At 43.3% G+C, this 20,985-nt stretch overlaps 1 protein-coding gene across 3 annotated transcripts in view; it reads left to right on the top strand.

Moving 5' to 3' along the window:
- Positions 1-12,206, top strand: part of CDK8 (cyclin dependent kinase 8) — an 87,886-nt gene extending 75,680 nt beyond the window's left edge. For 2 of the 3 annotated variants that reach the window (XM_086613174.1, XM_086613193.1), the window contains 4 exons: positions 4,471-4,568; positions 5,968-6,046; positions 6,166-6,324; positions 10,996-12,206. In XM_086613174.1, the coding sequence (XP_086469300.1) occupies positions 4,471-4,568; positions 5,968-6,046; positions 6,166-6,324; positions 10,996-11,121 (462 nt within the window). In that variant the 3' untranslated portion in view covers positions 11,122-12,206. The remainder of the gene's footprint in view (positions 1-4,470; positions 4,569-5,967; positions 6,047-6,165; positions 6,325-10,995) is intronic. The other variant, XM_086613184.1, reaches the window with a different exon arrangement.
- Positions 12,207-20,985: the final 8,779 nt, after the last annotated feature.

Below are 20,985 nucleotides of genomic sequence, written 5' to 3'. Positions count from 1 at the left end.
TGAAATTTCTCATCTGCTCTCCCAGTCTTGCAAGTTTAGAAGTTGTTTCCGATAGGACAATACAACTAGACACAAAATAATCATATGAGAATAGCTTGAAACAGTTACTACAGTGTTTTCTCTTTTCCTTGCAGTATCACAACAGGGTGATAACTGTTTGAACATACTCAGCATTTTTGTTCAGCATGTTTGTATTTATACCTAAAAGCAGTGGTTACATTAAAATGCAAAATCAAGGAATGGTGTCCTTTACCAGGCTACTACCACCCCTCCATCTGTGGTCATATCTATTAGTACTGAACAAGAGGACCAGAAGGGGAGTTGAAGTGTGGACCCCTGACTGAACACACTGCTCAATTGCCACCTCACCCACTCACTCCACCTTGGACCTCTACCCACCTTCCCTCTAGAAAACTGATAGCAAGAGAGTGAGCTTTATGCAGTTTGGATGGTGTCAGTCAGTGTCACGCAAGCTAAAAAGCAGGATATTTAGTAGTGCAGTCATAGCCCTGTTCTTTTATACTTCCCATAGGTATGGATTCCGAGGGAAGTACTGTGAAGTTCAGAGTTAATTAGCTCTAATAGAATCTTCTCAGATTTTCTGCTTTCAGTACCTGAAGGGGGCCTACAGGAAAGCTGGAGAGGGACTTTTTACAAGAGTATATAGTGGTAAGACAAGGGGTAATGGCTTTAAACTGAAAGAGGGGAGATTTGGATTAGATCTAAGGAAGAAATTTTTCACTCTGAGGGTGGTGAGGCAGTGGAACAGGTTGTCCAGAGAAGTCGTGGGTGCCCCATCCCTGGAAGTGTTCAAGGCCAGGTTGGATGAGGCTTTGGGCAACCTGCTGTAGTGGAGGGTGTCCCTGCCCATGGCAGGGGGGTTGGAACTAGATGATCTTTGAGGTCCCTTTCAACTCTAACCATTCTATGATTCTGCTAACTGCTGTCTGTCAGAGCAATTCACTGCAAATCAGATCCCCTTTAAAAACCCTGGTATTTCCGAAGTAGCATCTTAAAGCACTGTTCTGGCACTGTCAGAATTGGAAGATGCCTTAGGTTTCCACTCTTGCTGTTTGAGGCTAGACTGACCTGCAGATGAATGCCTTTGGCCCCTCCATCAGAGCCTGAACAAGTTTAGCAAATCTCTTGGTACTGGTTCTTCCAAGATACTCCAAGATCTTACGCTCCACAAGCTGTCTCACAGCCCTTCTACTCTCTTCATCAGAACAGATAAAAAAACCTGTTTACATCTACTATTGTAAAATATGCCAGAACTAATAATTCCAGAACTAGTAAATCCAGATATTGTCATTGCCAAAAATGATACGTTTTGATTTCCCAACTTGAATTAACCAGATTTTTTCCCTTTTTACTGACATTCATGCACATGGTCCCTTTTCACGTGCAGAAGTGATGCTAACATGAAACAGCTTTGACTCCTTCCTGCTTCTGCAGCTTACGTTTTTTTTCCACTTTTCTGATTTTTTTTTTTCTACTTATTTGTTTGTACCCTAGAAAACGGGTACGCAGCTGCTGCTCCTGAATAACTTGAGTGATGCTTCATCTTCCATTTGGTTACTTTGGTCCCTATACTGCATTTTTGTTATGTCATTCAGCCAGGTGATCTTTTATTTGAACAGTTTTTAAAATAGAAAATATTTGTAATAATCAGTGGAAGATTCACTTCTGTGCTGGCACCTGAACAAGGGAACAAAATAGGAGTTTTGATCCCCTGCGTGATAACGGTTGTGCAATCATTAAACTTTTCTTGTGGTTTCTGTTTTCTGTTGCTGATTATGACCAAGTTTGCTCACATCTTGTCAGCATGTGGTGAACAGCTTTATAACTTAATTGCCAGAAATGGTGCCAGATTTTTGCAGTGTTTTTTGATTGTGATGTTTTTCAGCATGTTGGCAATTTTCTCTTTTTTTTTCTTCCCCTTTTCTGATCCTGGAATTGCTTTTTGAGAGAACAAGAAATGTTCTATTCAAACTGATATTCTACAAAGACTACATGCAGACTCAAGAGAGCTTAAATAACTTATTATGAGTCCTTGTTGATGATGTGAAAAACCAAGATTGGATTGATGGTAGTAATACATATTTATTATGTTCTTAACCATACCATTAAAACTGAAGACTGGGGCAAGAAAACGTACTTTGCGCACTTTATCTATCTGCAGCGTGGAGGTCTGTGTTGTGGTTGTGTATGCTCGCTTAATAGCTGGTGAAAGGAGATGACTGGTTCAGACATAGATCATGACACCGGATGTTTATAAAAAGGTGCATTTAATCCCATGAGAAGTATGAATAGCAAATGTAAAATGAATATTATTTGTGGGGGTAGTTTCTGCATATCTTGTTAGATCCATGATAAAAAAGCTGTTGGTTGAAAGTGTAGCATTGCTTTTAAAGATGGTTGTCGTTGACAATACGTCATGGTGTAGTTTTGCCATGCACTCTGTATTCTGTATTGGAACATGAAGACTCACTCTTCTCCTTTTTCTGTGTAGTATCTGAAGGTTATCTCGTTCTGCCCGTATACATTGCTTGTCCAGCGCAGTCGTATTCCACAAAACTGCTGAGTGGATGGGGAGGAGTATAGGCATGTACATCAGACCTTTTGAATGCGTCACTCAGTGCTAGGGTTAAATAAAATCACTCTGGTCTGCCGTTCTTAAAACGGAGGCAAATCTTCAGATCCGTGGAGACAGCATGATGTTTCTAATCACTGTTGAGACGGTGCCGTGACAAAAGTCCAGCCAGCTTCTGAAACGTTTACATAGGTGCAGAATGAGAGTGGAAGAGTAAAAACAGTACAAACAGTTTTTAGAATTACCTTTCAGTCTTTAACGTTGCCCTGAATTTAGACTTCATGTCTGTCATTGGTATTTGAAGTTACTCAAGAGGAGTTGCTGGCTATGTGTCCTGAGCATTTCTCATAGCATGTCCAAATAAGTAGCAATGTTTGTAACTCTCTTTATACAAATTTTTTCACTTTGCTTTGGTTAAGTCAGTTTTATTTCCTTGAGTTTTCATTTCTGTATTACCTTAGGATTTTTGCTCTGCTGTCTGTTACTGAAACATCTTGTATCCGTTTTTTTAAAGTTGGGCATCAGGCAGCAAATACCTAGTGTGCTTCTTAGCCCTCTGTTAACACTTCCTGGTGAGAGTAAGAGGTGCCTTCTCAACGAGTAAAGTTTTACTGGATTTTTAGTTGAACCGAGTTCAACTGTTTTGTAAAACTTTATACTCTACCTTGTCTTCTGTATATTTATACCTTGTGGTCATCTTCATTGTCTTTAACCAACAGAGGCATTTTGGAAAGATTGGGTTTTTTCATGTAGTCGGTACCCAGTTCATCAGTTGTTACAAAGATAGAGGCTAAGGTCTTGCACTAATAAGTGCAGCAGCACCAGAGCTCAGACTTGATGTTGTCATGGAGGAGACAGCTCCATGTAACATATGTGTATGTTACATCTTGTGGGAAGTGAACAGACCATTAAAGAGAGAAGGACTTGGGGGTGTTGGTGGACAAAAAGCTGGACATGAGCCAGCAATGTGCACTTGCAGCCCAGAAAGCCAGCTGTATCCTGGGCTGCATTAAGAGAAGTGTGGCTAGCAGGTCGAGGAAAGTGATTCTGCCCCTCTACTCTGCTCACATGAGACCCCATCTGCAGTACTGCCTTCAGCTCTGGGATCTGCAACACAAGAAGGACATGGAGCTGCTGGAGCAAGTCCAGAGGAGGGCCACGAAGATGATCCGAGGGCTGGAGCACCTCTGCTATGAAGACAGGCTGAGAGTGTTGGGGTTGTTCAGCCTGGAGAAGACCCTGGGAAGACTTTGTAGCAGCCTTCCAATACCTAAAGGGAGCCTACAAGAAAGATGGGGGCAAACTTTCTAGCAGGGCCTCTTGCGATAGGACAAGAGATAATGATTTTAAATTGAAAGAGGGTAGATTCAGACTAGATACAAGGAAGAACTATTTTACAATGAGGGTGATGAAACACTGGAACAGGTTGCCCAGAGGGGTGATAGATGCCGCATCCCTGGAAACATTCAAGGTCAGGTCAAACGGGACTCTGAGCAACCTGATCTAGTTGAAGATGTCCCTGCTTATTGCAACAGAGGTTGGACTAGATGACCTTTAAAGGTCCATTCTGAATCAAACTTTGAGTCTATGATCAAAGCTACTGGTACGCTGTGGAAACTCTTGGAATGTTTTTGTTAGAACATTTGTGACTGCAATTAACTGAGTGTCCTGGGCTTTGCAAGTAAAAATAGAGGGTTTTCGATGGGAAATGAAGTTACTATTTTAACAAGTAAGAAGAATGTGGTTATGCCATTTAAGGTTAGAGTTAGAGTTTTGAGTTCAGATTTATTTTTATCAGCTCGTCTTTCAGGAATAACTGAGGTTTCTCTAAACGGTTTTGGTAATGCAGAATTTTTTTTTTTTTTTGTCTTTTGCAGCTTCAGAAATTGCTCACTATGGATCCAATAAAGAGAATTACCTCAGAACAGGCTATGCAGGATCCCTATTTCTTAGAAGATCCTCTTCCCACATCCGAGTAAGTGGTCAATCTATTAACCTATCAGTACACCCAGAGATGCTTTAGAAATGCATACCTTCTCTCAGCTATAAATACGTTTGTGAATATTGAACTAAATACTCACTGTCTAACAACCAAAGGAAGCTATAACCACTGAAATGCCATTTGTGGTTTTGAAAATTAAGTAGCATTCTTATTAATATCTTGCTTTATGGAACTTTGATCCTATTAGTCGCAGCACTAATCTTGTTATTCACTGACAGGTTGATTATGCATGCTACAGATCTTTGTAGACAACTGCTAAGTGCCCGCAGGTCCACTTCTCTGCTCCAGAATGCCAGATGACACCCTCTAATCAGTTTACATTTTTCTATCTTAGCCTTTGTTATAAATTCAGTGGGTGGGGGAAGTGAGCTCTGTGTCTCTGTGCTGTCATCCTTAACAACTTAAATCCATTTTCTGTAGACACTCCTCTGTTTTGTTTGCACAGGGAGATTTACAAAAGGAAGGAAATTTAGGGACAGTGAATGATTTCATTAAAAATTAAGCCCCTCTCCCAAAAGACCAGCTACAGGGCTAGTACACCTGTTTAGGAAAGTTATTAGTACATCCGGTGTATGATTCTCTACCATTTTCTAGGGAAGAATTTGTAAAATATGGTATGTATATTTATAAGCAGTTAATTAAAAATGAAATTATTTCACTAAACCCTACTGGACTATTTATAACAGCTCCTGACTTGTCTCTGATTTAATGTTATGTGATTTATTTGCTTTTGCAAAAACTGCTTTTAGGACAGTTCTTGGCTTTTTTCTCAACTTTAGGTTGGCGTTTTAATGTGAATACACAATGAGTAATGCTAACAGGTGTATCATTATTATTTATATATAAATATATGCTACTGATTAAGGGCAGGTAAATATTAGCTTGCACTAACAGCAAGTTCATGTGGACCATGAGATACGAATTGACAGATGACATTTCTAGGGTTTTTTTTACACTTTGTTCTAGCTGGTTTTATTAATAGTCAGTGGAGTTTCCAGGAGTATTTTTAGTTAGTCCTGAGACTGTGAGTTAGATGATAGCTGGATTAAGATAGCTCTTTGTGCCCTTGCAGATATCTAACAGTTGGTGTACCTTTCAAGGCACCAGTTTGGTCACCAGTTACCAGAAGCCATGAAAACTATTAGGAGTTTAAATGAGTGTATAAGAGGCAACTGGAGATAAAAAAATAAATGGGAACAGGTTTACTAAGTTTAGAGTATGAAAAAAAGTAGGACAGAGAAAACTTCTCCGTTAGGTGCAAGAATTAGGCAGTGGCTCAGGCAACTTGAAACTAGCGTGGGTGAAGTATGAATCTTACAGGTCTAACCCTTCTGTTCTAATACAGTGATAAATAGACTTTTTTGGGGGGCAGTGTTTTTGCAGGTTGTCAAATCCCTTACCCAAAACGAGAATTTTTAACAGAAGAAGAACCAGATGATAAAGGAGACAAAGTAAGTATTGGAAGAACAGTATCATCATGCTTCACTGGCTTTCACACTATTTCCTGTTTTCATGCTATTTCACGTACTGCTTTTGAGTTGAAATTTTTCTTTGTGTTTAAACAATTGAGAAGAACCAGCAGCAGCAGCAGGGCAATAACCATACTAATGGAACTGGTCATCCAGGGAACCAAGACAACAGTCACGCACAGGGACCCCCACTGAAAAAAGTGAGAGTTGTTCCTCCTACCACTACCTCAGGTGGACTTATTATGACCTCAGACTATCAGGTATTTGTTTTATTCATCTATTATGTGTTTGGTTCTCATGTTTACAGCAGTGTTTCTTTAAGCTAAGAAAGTAATTTTGTAAATGTCACTGTATTAACTGGTATTTTTTGGCATCTTTCAGTTGTATTTAGTTGATGGTTTGCTTGTAAATTGATATACTGATATTCTTTAGGTTAGCAGTAAAGAAATTAGGATCAGAGATTATTATAGTTACTAATTTATTACCTTTGTATTAGAGAATGCTGATTGTGGACCAGGAGCATGTTGTGCTGTGCTCTGTATCACCTAAAAATACCATTTCTTATTTGAACAAGCCTGTAATGGTAGGAGGCAAAGGGTATTGAAGTAAACAAGCTGTGAAATAACAATCCAAACAAGAGTTTTAGTTGGGCAAGTGGATGGGAAAGCAGTGTTTTGGATGACAAACCAAGAGTTGATGTGACGTTGTCATAATCTCTGTTTTGAAGACCGAGGGAGATTCCAGGTTGAGTAAGCCCTGTATTACAGATCTGAAGAGGCAGGAGTGGTGGTGGCAATCAATGAGTGAGGAACATGAGGAGGACCGTAGGAAAAAAGCTTTAGGAAGATTTGAAAACTGTGTTCTAGCATTCCTGCATTTGAGCTTGTGGTCAGACATTAGGAAATCAGAAGGGTCTGGAGCAGAAGAGTATCTGAGAGTCATCCCAGGGAATGTTACCTGAATTTGTGGGTTTGGATGAGGTTACTCCTGGAGACTGGGGAGGAGAGAGTAAATGACAGAACGTTAATACAAGCTAAAAATTACAAGAGGAACAAGAAAGACTTGAAATGATATGCATAGGAGCAGTTAGAGAGGTGGCCGAGTTTGGAAGCCTAGGGAATATAAGATTTCAAGAGGAAGTATGCTGGTGGAAGTGTTAGCACGCAGGAACTATTACATACTGGTTCACGTGGAATGCATAGTACAGAAGGCCAACTGGAAGAGGGTCTTGGATGAAATCAAAAGATAGGGAGGTCAGAAATTACAGGCAGATTTTTCAGTTAGTTTAGAGATTAGTATCTAAATCTGAGACCCTGATATTGGAAACCCACTTAGCTATGCTTATGTTCTGTAGCAAAACTTAAGGAGAGTTAAAGAACAGTGTCAGTAAAAGTGCTGCTGTCGACTTGCTTTTCACAGTTTGGTGCTGTTTCTCCATAAATGCCAATGGGCTTTGAAATCTTGCATTTCAGAGTTTGTTCCTGAGAGTGCCAGATATCCTCAAAGGCTGTCTGGGGTATTACTCTCGTCCTTATATAAACCTGTATACTTCTAGTATTGGTCAAAACTTGAAAGAACTAAGAAATCTAAAATGAGGTCATTTTCAGGAGCTTTATTGTGAGATCCTTTGTATAGTCCCCCAGTGACTTTGCCCATCTTATCCCAGAACATCAATAGCATATCAGTTTTCCAGTCACTCTCCTTGAACGATGTAAGTTTTTAGAGCTATTTGAAACAGCGGTCAGCCTCAACTACACTGCTGCCGTGTGGGGTGCCTCTAAGTATAAACATCATTTTTCTTTTAGTTGGATGATGCATCACAGAGCGCTGTCTCCCAGGAGCTTCATCCCTTTCAATTTGGCAAGCTGCAGTCGATGACTGTTGTGGCCTTTTAGCTTGCTCTTTCCACCGCTTCTGTTCTGTGTGTGTATTTTTAAGGCAGCAAATGCAGCTGCAACTCTCTCAATCTTTCCCTCATGTTGAGTCGCCTATCTAAGGGGATTGATGGAGTGGTTGCACGTACCGTGTCAGGGAGCCCCATTTACATGCCCTATTTGCACGCCCTTCACCTCGTTTTGTTGCTGCAACTTGGCATTTTGAACAAACTTCAGCTTCCACCTCTGTGAGCGAGAGCTGAGGTTTGCTAGTTGAGAAGTCAGAAGACTCAAATTGCCTCAACATGAGTTAATGTTGTTTTTTTTTCAGCTCACGCTCATCGGAACTTTTGTGCTCTCGGATATCCATCCCAGGATTATAGCTGGGGGCAGCTCTTGTCAACAAACATAATTTCAGAATACTTTTGCCTTGAGATAGCGATAACTGCTGCTTTGCTATCTCAGGAGCTCTTACTGGTAACTCGACTGCTCCTGACTAATCTTTTTGCTGTCTCTGTAGGAGGCAAAACACCTGGTTTTCTAAAAAAATACATCTCCCCCCACCGCCAGTCCTGCAAGAACACAGTGGCTAGATTTGTTCTGATTAAGGTATCTGGAAAACATGGTAATCAAAGGGAGGAGACCTGAACTTGCTGGCACTAGAACAAAAGCAGTTAAAAGCTGCCTATTGGTGGTTTCAGGTCTCCCTGAAAAAAAATTCCACACATTTTTCGCTTCTGATCCTGCAACTTGAGGAGACGGCAAACAAATATTACAATACAGTCCTCTGTTTTAATCAAACACCTGTTCCTTTGTTCTTCGTTTAATTTGCTCAAATTCCCCATCTAAAGCTTGGTGAAGAAGGATTGCCATCTCCTGGGCAAGGCACACTAAGACAGTTTCTCCATCCGCTCGGAAGTCCAATTGCTCTCTGTAGAGCAAGTTGACCTTGTGTCCTTTTCTGCCATGCATAAAAATAGTAGACACATGTCACGCAGACTTCCTTGCCTTCTTGTTTAAATCTGCAATGTGACACTTCTGAAGGCAGTGTGACTAAAGGGGCTGAAGCAATTCCACTACTCTGAGCTTTTGCTTGAGATAACCCTTGAGTGCTTAATGGTATTTAGAAAGGACCAGATATTTACATTTGTTCTTAAACAAAAAAGCCATTTGTTGCACCGAGTCTCGTGAAAGAATCTGATGATTTTTAATCGCCTCCGTCTTAAAATAAGATCTGGCTTAGAAGTTAGGATGCAGAAAAGGTTTACAACTGACATGAATGGTCAGGTTTTAAATAGTTAAACTTGTGATAGATTCCTACATACAGGAGCCACGCTTGGGCAAAAAGAAAATTCGGGGATTTTTGCTTTCTGAGGTACATCCTGTATTTGTTGCATGGAGGAGGGTGACCCAGAGCTGTGACACTTCTGTTGACAAGTGACTTAGTCTGTCTCTCAAGACAGAAGGCAAATGTCACAAAAGTTCAGTCACTGTGTTAATGGTGCAGTCCAGCAGTGCTGGTTTGTTCCCGCTGGCATTAAGTGCTGGTCCAGCCACTTCTTCCCCTTTACACTATGCACCCCTAGAGAATTAGCTCAGTCCTGTGAGCGTATGTTAACAAGTGGAGTTTGCCTTTTCATTTCTGCCGTCATCTCAGCATCCTGACTGTAGCTTCTGTTCTAAGTGCTGAAAAGCAGGAAAAAATAGAGTTGTTTATTATTTTATGTTGCGACTTATAAAATCTGTAAAGTTACTTTAATATTTTACTTTTTCAGGATATTGGTTCGCCATAGTTTTATGTATTCAGATCTCAGTAGCGATACCCCAGTTCTGGAATATTCACCTTAGAGAAATTACCAGACCTTTACTAGAAGTAGCTTTTTCTAAAAATCCTAATACATTTTGCAATATCAAGTGTTCAGAAGTTACACAGCTGTTTCTAAATGCTGCAAAAATTGTGTGTGTGTAAACCTTAACTTAAATGTAAAACAGCACAGTAATGTTTTTTAATTTAATGAAACGTTAAATGATCCTAAGTGGTCCTATGCTTAGATTGAAAATCTCACATGCAGTCCTTTTTTTTCCTTTATAATGCATGGTTTGTAAATGACTTAATTTTTAGGCTAAAATTGAAGTAGGCAGTTGCTGGTTTGCTCAGAGCTTCTTGCAATGATGAATGCTCCACGCAATAAATAATTGTAGAAATGGTGGTTGAAAGGGGCCCCTGCAGACCATCTAGCCCAGTCTTCCACTTGAAGCAGGACTGTTGCTAATGCTCAGTCAGGTCAGCCATGGCTTTGTTCAGCTGAGTCTTAAAAACCTCTATAGATGGAGACTTCACAGACTCTCTGGGCAAGTTCTTCTAGTGCTATACTGGTCTCTTTGTGATTCCACCCACTCCCCACCCTCCACGTCCAACCTGAACCTCCCAAGTCACAATCTTTGACCATTTCCCCTGAAATACCTGGTTCCTCTGAGAACCTTGTGGCTGTTGTCTTTAACTCTCCTTCAAGTAATTGTAAGGCTGCTGCTAGATGACACCTTAATCGCAGCACTCTCAGCGTTTGCTCCTAGGTCACACAAAAGGCTGGCAAGCATATCCTTTGTATAGGAAAATCTCCAGAATAACGCAGAGTGGTTCATGAGCAGTGTGATGGTAAGATGCTTTGGGCCTCCCACCCAACATACCTTCTCGGTAAGGGAAGGGAGCAAGTGGAGAAGAGACCACTGCCGTGAGCTGTGAGCAGTGGTAGCCGTGTGTAATATGCAGGTGTACCGTAGCCATCTGGAGGTTTGACTATGATGGGTGTAGATTCCCAGGAGTTAATTAAGATGGATAACTAAAGGGAAGTAACTGTCGCTTTCTAATCTGATATCCCTGATCTTCATATCTGCACCTGCTATAATCAGAGTAAGTGAAAAGAAGGCTGAAAGTGCAGCTGCTGTGAAACTGTGTGCGTTCAGTACCTCTTGAAGAAATAAATCGGTAGGCGAAAACTGTCTTGCGATGTACCCGTTACGAAGGATTGCGTTTCCTCTGTTCTCACCCCTCTGCAGCGTTCCAACCCCCATGCTGCCTACCCCAACCCCGGACCAAGCACATCGCAGCCACAGAGCAGCATGGGATATTCAACTACCTCTCAGCAGCCGCCACAGTACTCGCACCAGACACATCGGTACTGAGCTGCATCCCAGTAACGTCAATGCACTGTTGCTAATGCTGCAGGACCGGCCACGCAGCTGCCTGCCTGGAACCCGGCTTGGGCCACGAGAATGTACTGTACAACCACACCTCCAACCTGTCCGATCGCCATGATCCACCCCCTTCCACAGAGCGGAGCAGTGGCTCCCATACTGAACGTTTTTTTTGGGGTTAGACTTGAAAAGAAAGTGCTAGCACAGTTTGTGTTGTGGATATGCTACTTCCATAGTTTACTTGACATGGTTCAGACTGATCGATGCATTTTTTTTCAGTGACAGTCTGTAGCAGTTGAAGCTGTGAAATGTGCTAGGGGCAAGCATTTTTGTTGTCGTATGTGGTGAATTCTCTTGATGTAACAACCTTATCTGACCAATAGTACACGACATCTTTGAACTGGTACTTGAAGCATACAGTATATGTTACCATGGCAAAAAAAAAGCAAACTAACCGTGACTCCGATTGAGGCAATTTTGATAGACGTTTATTTTTAGTGACTTTTGTGGGTTGGTTCATTTTCCACCTAGAGCAATGTTTTATGACCGACACGATTGGTAAGATGAGATTTATTTTTTTTTAAGACCATGAAAACATTTGCATTTTTTTTCCAGCAATTACAAGTGTCCCAAAGATTAATTTCCAACATAAGTTTTTGGTTTTGTTTTTACATCTATGACTTGACTGGTATTAAAGCTGCTATTTGATAGTAAAGTAAGTATGTTGTCATTGATATAAACATGTTTGGTTCAGCAAACAAACTAAAATGATTGTCATAGACTGTTTTATTTTTTTTCCTGTTGGTGTTAATGATTTGTGAGCATGCTTTGGGATTAAAAAAGCATGAATGATGTTTCCTAAAAAGGTGCGGCATCCATTCAGATATTTCATCATGATTTCTGAGACCAGCTTGGCATAGTGGATTTTAAATTTTGTTCAGTTAATTTTTTTTTCAATGTTCGCACGTTGTTTAGGGGTGCCATTCCTACAGCAGAGGATCAAGGTGTTAGGAGAGCCTTAGAATTTATGAGGAAAAACTTAACCTACAATGTACTGTATCAAACTATTTTACATGAATGACGCAAGTATTCTGAATAAAAAAAAAAAAATCAAACATTGTTAAAACAAGGTGTTATGTAATAAATTTATTTTTCATAAATCTGCATTATGACCTTTGCCTGTATTCCCTTTTATCAGTGACAGCACCCTGCTCCTCCATCGTACTGCTTCTCAGGACACAACCCGATATAGATGTATTTGACAGGAATTTTTCCTTGCAGGTGGGCAGGCTTCCATTAACTGCAGAGAACAACTTTTTGGTTGTTTGTTTTTTTTTTAAATAGCAGAAAACATGCAGTGCCTTCATAAAATGTCATTAGCCCTGTTGTGTGCATGTGGCTGATGAGCTGGAGGTACGCTCAACGCGGGTTTGTTACGAGCTACGTTTCATAGAACAGGCGGCTCCTTTTCATCTACAAAATCTAGAGACGTTCCTGTCTGAATAGTTCTTCTAAGGTTTCTGTAACTCATTCTTATCTTGGTGTCTAATACCACTCCTTGATTTTATGACATAAATATATGCAATATGTGCAGGATTTTTTTTCTGCAAGTGCTTCATGTCACGTGAATAGCAAGTAGAGTAGAAGATCCATTCAAATGCACTGAGCGGCTGACGGGGGCAAAAGTTAAAGCCGGTCAGCAGCCAGCCCGAAATGCAAGCACTGTGAGAGTGAAGATGAAATTATCTGAGTGGAGTAGAGGTTTAAGTACTTGGGAGACTTAAAACCAAAGAAAAAAAATCTTAGTGCAGTTTGTGTTGCTTTAGCAATTCTGGGTGATACTCTCTTCGTTTTGACATGAGTGTTGTCAAAATCTGGCTTTCCACAGTTTCTGGAATAAAAATAAATATTATAGGTAGGAGTGCCTTAAACTTCTTTTCGGTTTGTTTTTCAAGTGAAAGCATTTTTTCATCCTTAATTTATGTATAGGCTTTGAACTTGTCTTTAGTATCTCTAGACTCTTACCAGGTACTGGAACGATGACAAGAGTAAATTTTCTTTGGCTAAATTACTATTGGCCTAGATTGGCTTTCTTATGCATATTCATATTAATGCATAGTAGTTAATATTATTCATATTAATTCAAACCTTAATTTGATACTAGTATATTGTGATGTCTCCAATGCTTTGTTTAAAAGTAGCAGGCTGGCTTGGCTTTCGTTTTTGCAAAGGGAAATGCATCTAACTGACAAAAAGGACTCTTGCCTTTAGTTTGCACTTGAATTTAATCTTCCTTTAATCTTCCTACCTTCTTAAGAAGGTATTTGAGATGAAGATGCAGCTTATCAACTAATCATAATAAAACTAAATTATACTCTATGTTTAGTTCTAAATAGCCTGTTACTGTCAGTAATTTCACTCATTCTTGCTGTGTTTTTAGTAGGTGCATTTCAGATTACCTCAACAAAGTGAGATCCTACAGGGAAGCCAGATCTTAATATTTGACTTGTTCTGATGTCTGAGTCAGCTGGTCCTTTGGGAGGAGGAATCTGAGGTTTCCTTTTCTAGAACTGTAGAAAGAAAAGGGTTTTTCAATGCTTGGTATAACCTCTGGTACCTTCAAGATGAGATATGTTTCTGTTGCAGATAAGGTTAGTCTTGTCATATTCGTGACAATTATAAATGATCATCTGCACCAAATAAGTTTTTTATTACTGTTTTTAGGAATACTGACATAAATTACTTTCCTGAACTGTTTAAAAAAAAAAAAAAATAATAATCCTATCCTGATTTTGCTCCAGGAGGGCTTTTTACATGAGGGTTACAGAAGCAGGAGGAAGAAGAAAGCACCTTTGAGAACATTTAATAGAAGAGTCTCAAATTCCAGTGAATGAGCTGGCAGCTCGGCAGCAGCAGCGGGCGCGTGAGCCCTGCCCCTTTCCTCGCCGAGCTCGGCGTGTGTTACTAGGTTCAGGAACTGCAAAGCTTTTCCTATTTCACCAAAAATTATCTGGACCAATCTGAGTGTGTTTCAAATAGCTGGTGTCTGGCAGCCTGCCTTCGTTGCTCTGTTTAAAGAACAAATTGTTTTCTGGAGTAGGCTTATGTTGAAAATGGGCTACAAGCTTCACTTGATCATGAGGATAGATGTGCTATTGCACTCTCACCCTGGTGCTCCCAGCAAGCCGACCTTGGCACTCCCAGCAAGCTGAGCTCCTGGAAGCTCCAAATTTATCAGACCTGATAAGGACCCAACTTCTTTAAGAAGAAATAAGTAACTTTTGCAAGGACCTCTTTTAAAAACGGTTTCAGCATTAATGATGGGAAGAAGCCGTCTGAAGGAGGAAATAAATAGGAGACCGGTTCTGTCCTGACCTTTCCTGTATGTAGATATAAATTGGAAAATCCTCAGTGAACTCGCTGCCTTGCCCGTGGCAGTGCCCAAGCAATTCCCAGCTGAGGGGCAGGCCAGCGTTAGCTCGGGTTTTCTTTCAGCCTCCTTTTTCTCTAATTCTGAAGCCACTGCTGGGCAGAACCTCTTCTGGGCCTGGGGGGATTCTTCTTTAGGTGGCAAACTCCTGAAGAAGCAGCTCAGACGGTGGGCCTGAGCAGGAGCAGAGGGAGAAAACGCATCTCTCCAAGTTCCTTTTTGCCTTTCGTGTGCGATGCTTAATATTTATGGGGTTTGTTTCCATGCCTTGCTTTCTCAGGGGAGATACTTTATGCAGGTGGCAGGTATGCGCCATTGCCTGTTCAAACAGCATGGCAGTCCTTGGTGTCTTGTTTGTCTTCAAAAGAGAAGAGCAGATTCCTCCGTGTTTCTTTGCCAAGAGCCATCAGCAGCCCCAGTCCCAAGTGTCTCATCAGCTATGGTGTCTGTGGTAGCTTTGCGCAAAGCTTTCTCCACAACATGGAGCAGGAGGCTTCTGTGAGACTGTTGCTCATTAGAATGTTATTTCATAGGAAGAGGTGTCAACTCAACTCTCCTTTGCCAACTGAAATAAGAAGATGATAGCAAAAGCATGAGTGGAGTGTGAGTGAAGCATGGGGGAGTTAGCCATGTCCTGTGAAATGGCCTTAAGCTCTGTCAGAAAGGATCTTGGAAGCTTTTCATAGATTCATAGATTCATAGATTTCTAGGTTGGAAAAGACCTTAGAGATCATCGAGTCCAACCATCCCTAATCCCCATTAAACCATATCCTCAAGTAGCTCATCCACCCTATTCTTAAACACATCCAGGGATGGGGACTCAACCACTTCCCTGGGCAGCCTATTCCAGTGGCTGACAACCCTTTCAGAGAAGAAATACTTCCTAACATCCAACCTGAATCTCCCCTGACTAAGCTTATGCCCATTTCCTCTTGTTCTATCTCCCATCACTAATGTAAAGAGCCCTTCCCCTAACTCCCCACCATCTTTTCTCAAGTACTTATAGGCCGTAATCAGGTCTCCCCTCAGCCTCCTCTTCTCCAGGCTAAACAGCCCCAACTCCCTCAGCCGCTCCTCATAAGTTTTATCTTCCAGCCCCTTGACCAGTTTAGTCGCCCTTCTTTGGACTCGCTCCAGGAGCTCAATATCTCTCTTAAAGCGAGGGGCCCAAAACTGGACACAATATTCCAGGTGCGGCCTCACCAGTGCCGAGTACAGGGGCAGGATCACCTCCCTGCTCCTGCTGGTTACACTATTCTTGATACATGCCAGTATCCCATTGGCCTTTTTGGCCACCTGGGCACACTGCTGGCTCATATCAAGCCGGTAGTCAACCAACACCCCCAGGTCCTTCTCCGCCAGGCAGCTCTCCAGCCACTCCTCCCCGAGCCTATAGCGATGCTTGGGGTTTTTATACCCCAAGTGAAGGACTCTGCACTTGGCCTTATTAAAGCTCATGCCATTGGCCTCAGCCCAACGATCCAGTCTGTTCAAATCCCTCTGAAGGGCCTCCCTACCCTCAAGCAGATCGACACAGCCTCCCAGCTTGGTGTCATCCGCAAATTTACTGAGGGTACATTCAATCCCCTCATCCAGGTCATTGATAAAGATGTTAAACAGAACTGGACCCAGCACTGAGCCCTGGGGAACCCCACTGGTGACCGGCCTCCAGCCGGATTTAGCCCCATTTACCACCACTCTTTGGGCCCGGCCATCCAGCCAGTTTTTAACCCAAAGGAGGGTGTGCCTATCCAGGCCAGCAGTTACCAGTTTCTCCACCAGAACACTATGAGAAACTGTATCAAAGGCTTTACTGAGGTCCAGGAAAACTACATCCACAGCCCTTCCCTCGTCAACCAGGCGGGTCACCCTGTCATAGAAGGTGATCAGGTTTGATTGGCAAGACCTGCCTTTCATAAACCCATGTTGACTGGGCCTGATCACCCGGTTAACCTGTATGTGCTCATTAATAGCACTCAAGATAACCTGTTCCATGACTTTGCCTGTCACCGAGGTCAGACTGACAGGCCTGTAGTTCCCCGGATCCTCCTTCCGCCCTTTTTTGTAAATGGGGGTAACATCCGCCAGCCTCCAGTCCAGCGGAACTTCCCCAGTGAGCCAAGACTGCCCAAAGATAATGGACAGGGGTTTGGCAATGACATCCGCCAGCTCTCTCAGGACTCTCGGGTGGATACCATCAGGCCCCATAGACTTGTGGGCATCCAGCCGAAGGAGCAGATCCTTGACCCGTTCCTCTTGGATCACAGGAGCTTCGATCTGCTCTCCCTCCCTGCACTCAGACACCGAAGGCCAGCTCACCTGGGAACTGCTGACCTTATTATTAAAGACTGAGGCAAAGAAGGCATTAAGGACCTCAGCCTTGTCTTCATCCCTAGTGACTAACGTACCCCCTGAGTCCAGTAGGGGCTGGAGGTGATCTTTAGCCCTCCTTTTGTTATTAATATATTTATAGAAAGACTTTTTGTTGTCCCTTACGGAGCAGGCTAGTCTAAGTTCCAATTGGGCTTTTGCCTCCCTGATTATCTCCCTACATGCCCTAACTTCCTCCCTGTATTGATTCCTGGATGCCTGCCCATTCTTCCAAGACTTGTAGACATCCCTTTTTCTTTTGAGATGTTCCCAAATCTCCTTTGTCATCCAAGCTGGTTTTCTACCCCGGCGGCTCGACTTCCGGCACACAGGGACAGCTCGCTCCTGTGCCTCCAGAATTTCCTTTTTGAATAGTAACCATCCCTCCTGCGCCCCCTTACCCTTGAGAGCTGTCTCCCATTGGACTTTGTTAACCAGACTTCTAAACAGCCCAAAGTCAGCTCGCCCAAAGTCCAGCTTGGCCGTTTTAGTGTTCCCTCTCCTAACTTTCCTCTCATTTTCACCTTCTTGTATGTCTCTGTGGAGAGGCTGCAGTTAGTGAGAACAGGCGTCGGAGTCAGTTGCAAGTGGGGGTTTTATGTGAAGAAATGACTTGTTCTGTTCCCCAGTGTCCATTGATTTCTTTCTAAAATTGTTCTTTGAACAATGAGCAACTCCTGTTGTGTCTCCCCCAAGCCCGCCCTGGCTTCACTGAAAGGCGAGCTGTGATCTCTGCCTTCCCTGTATGGTGGCTGGTGATGATTTCATGGGCACTGTTAGGCAGTTTGACTGCCACCGAGTGGGATAATGGTGGTGGAATGAAGCCTGCAGGATCTCATGTTGGTTATTGTGTATCAGAAAGGAAAGACAGATTGTTTCTTGGAGAAGTTGCAGACCTACCATTTGGACCAAACATTCTTACCAGTGTCAGTTGAGCTGATTTTCTGCAGAAGGACTAAATAATCTGGTGCTTCCTACTCGCTCTTTTAGTTACACCCCTGAACAGAGCAGCCCTTTTTATTGGGTAGCGCAGCCATCTCAGCATCTTCCTTCAGGCTGAGTGGTGACGACAGTGCTTCAGGATGATGGTTCAGAGACAGTTTAATAGCTAGCATCCCTGGAGACCGAGGTAGATGAGCTTAATTCAGTGTAATTTGCTTGTCATAGCTATGCATAAAGAACACTTTGTGAAATAACATGTCAGACATCTGAGTGATGGGATGTACAAACTGCTCTAGCAGTAGGAGAGGTAGAGAAAAAGGTGCTTACCCTTTGAAAGCAAAACAGAAACAAAGCTGCCTCTTCCACCACGACTCTTGCAGTAAGTTCCTTTCCTCGAGGATTTTAAGCAGCCTTTCTCTTGGTGGTTGGCTTCAGCAACGGCAGAAGGCAGCTATCTCCAGAGGACTGCCTTTAGTTCAAGGGATCCTGTGCTGCCGAGCTTGGTACCAGCACCAATGCTAATGAAGCCATCGCCCTGGGGTGATGCACACCAGCTCCAACCCAGGATGTGAATCTGGACAAGCTCCATCGCTGCTCTGAAAGCTCCCACTTCATAAGATACTGAAAAGCACTTTTCGGCCTGCCAGGATTAGGGTGTCTTTCCTTGGTTTAACTCACACTGAGTTTAACCATCCCTTTGCGTTTCTGGTCTGGCTTAGGGTGGACTGGGGAGTACTCCACTGAGCCAGGTGGGATGAAGAAAGGACTAGTGCAGGAGTGCTTGATATTGAAGTAGTGCAGCGCATCTTGGCACATAACGCTGTGCCCACAGAAACACCAAGGATGGCCTTTGCAGCATCCGCTTTCAGGAAATGTTTGCATTTCCTCAGCATGGGATGTGGGAAATGGAGCCAGCTGGCTGATGATGGGAGGGAGATGAAGTAGGGATTTGTGTCAGGAGAGTGCCCACCTGAGTGCTGGGATCAGAGCTGAAAAGCCCTGAGCAGATGCTTATGGAAGGCACTGTAACGCCTTTCACAAAGGCACCATAGGAGAAGGAGAAGAGGTATTGTCTTACCCTGTGACATGTAAATAACACTCCTGTCTTTAATGGGAGATCATTCCTGCTCTGAGTCACGGTGCCAAAATCTGACCATCTCCTATATTTGTGTTTCCAGTTTATGTAGGGTTGCCTTTAGTATCCACTGGCTGGTCTTCCCACAAGATGCTGGCAGGAGCTATTCTCATTGAGCAACTTTTTAAATGATAATTCTTTTGCTGTTTATAGTGTTTCTCAAATATACATAGGGACCTCTAAAGCTTCCTGCACCAGCCAAGCTCCACCTTAGTGAGGTCTTCCCATTAACTGGGTAGGGACAAGAGAATAAACTGTCATGCTTCACATCTTCAGCCATGTGCTCCTGTAGGTTTAGATCAGAATACTGATATCCAGCAAGCTTCAGAGAAGGATTCCTTGGAGATGAATTCTTATCTGTGTGCTGGGGCACTCCTGATGTCCTCTGTGCACAGGCTTCAGGCTTTGCCCTGGCTCACTGCCCCATCTTACCTTCAGAAGATCTGGAAAAGCTGAAAGGAGTATCATGTCCCAGCCTGGGAACTTAGAAATTCCTATGTAAGGGCCTAATATACGTTCCACTACCACCAGCTATACAGGTATGCAAGATATCCAGGCAATTTACTTGCATGCTGGACAAAACCAGCTGGTTTGAAAATCCCACCCCGGTTGCCTTGGAGGCTCTGCTGGGAGAGCCCCGGGGGACTTCTGAGGCACGCAGAGTGGCTTGTGCCTCCTGAGCGACTGGGGCTGACGAGCAGCTGCTTGCTCAGATCTCCTCCGACCCTCGCTCCATGGGTGAAGAGGTGAGGCTGTCATTTGCAATCACACGCTTCTCCGGCTCCCCGGGAGGCACAGGCGTTGCCGGTCGGGTCTGAGGGAAGGAGGAAAGGCAGCACCGCACACAGCGAGGTGCTGCTCACACTGGCTGGTCTGCACCCGGGGGCTTGGCGGGACGGTGATGGCTCGAAATGCTGTCGGAGCCCACGGTCAGAAGGGCTAATCTGCTGGAAAACCTCCTGTTCCCCAGTTGAGAAGTTGAAGAGCGTGTGGATGCTCAGAGGCAGATCAGATTACCCAAAGGGAGACTAAAGGAGGAGACCCCTGATGGTGCAGAACTGCCTTGCAGAGCTCCTGGCTGCTCCTGTTGCTCAAAGTTCGGTGTTTGCTGGGAGCTGCCATCCTGTTCTCGGCCCTCATAGGGATTTATTGCTGTGCCCTTGGCTGGCAAATTCTGATAAGTGCAGAGTGCAGCACTCCAAATGCATGCATAGAGGTGCAGTCACTGGGGAAATGGGGACACAGGCGCCAAACTGCGAGCTGGGTCCTGTTTACACAAGGTGGATGACTGACTAAAATGTCAGAGAGCAGGAGGTGGCCTGAACAGGGATTGCAGCTTCCACCAGGAGAGACGACAGTGAAAATCCATCAACGTAAAACACAGGCATGAAAGTTTGTCTGTTCTATTTGTCTAGTTGGGTTTTTTTTTAACAGAAATTTGAAAGTATGAAATCCAATTCACTCGGAACAAGAAGAAACGGTATCACAGAGGTTTGTGTTTTAATGAAGTAACCCATGCTGCACCACGCTGTGAAACAGCAATGTGCACATATCTCAAAGAAACAGGGAAAATCCAAGCTGGAATCTGGGTTTGGAAGACAAAAGGGGTATAACATGTCATAAACCTGCAGTTTGGACAAAAAGGCCGTGAACAGGGAGCTCCCGCTCCAGTTTGTTCTCAGTGCCTTGTACGCTTGTGCCCGCGGGCTGCAGCTGATCCCGCTGCGTGTGGCCCGGGGGTGCTGCAGTCAGAAGTGCTGCTCGTGGGGTTCAGTTGTTTGAGGGGGGTCCTGAAGGGTGCCGGGGCTCAGGCAGGAGAAGAGGTGGTGTGGCTTTTGTTTCACCCACAGACTTTTGTAGAACATTGCAAAATGGAGCAGGAAAGGCCCTTGCATGGCTAGAGGACACTAAATATAATATATAGATGTCATCACTTTTATCAAATTTACAGTTTATTCCTTCATTAAAGACAGTC

The sequence above is a fragment of the Tauraco erythrolophus genome, chromosome 1 (genome assembly GCF_009769465.1).
Source record: "Tauraco erythrolophus isolate bTauEry1 chromosome 1, bTauEry1.pri, whole genome shotgun sequence".
Taxonomy (NCBI): Eukaryota; Metazoa; Chordata; class Aves; order Musophagiformes; family Musophagidae; genus Tauraco; species Tauraco erythrolophus.
This window is presented reverse-complemented; position numbering and strand designations above follow the sequence as displayed.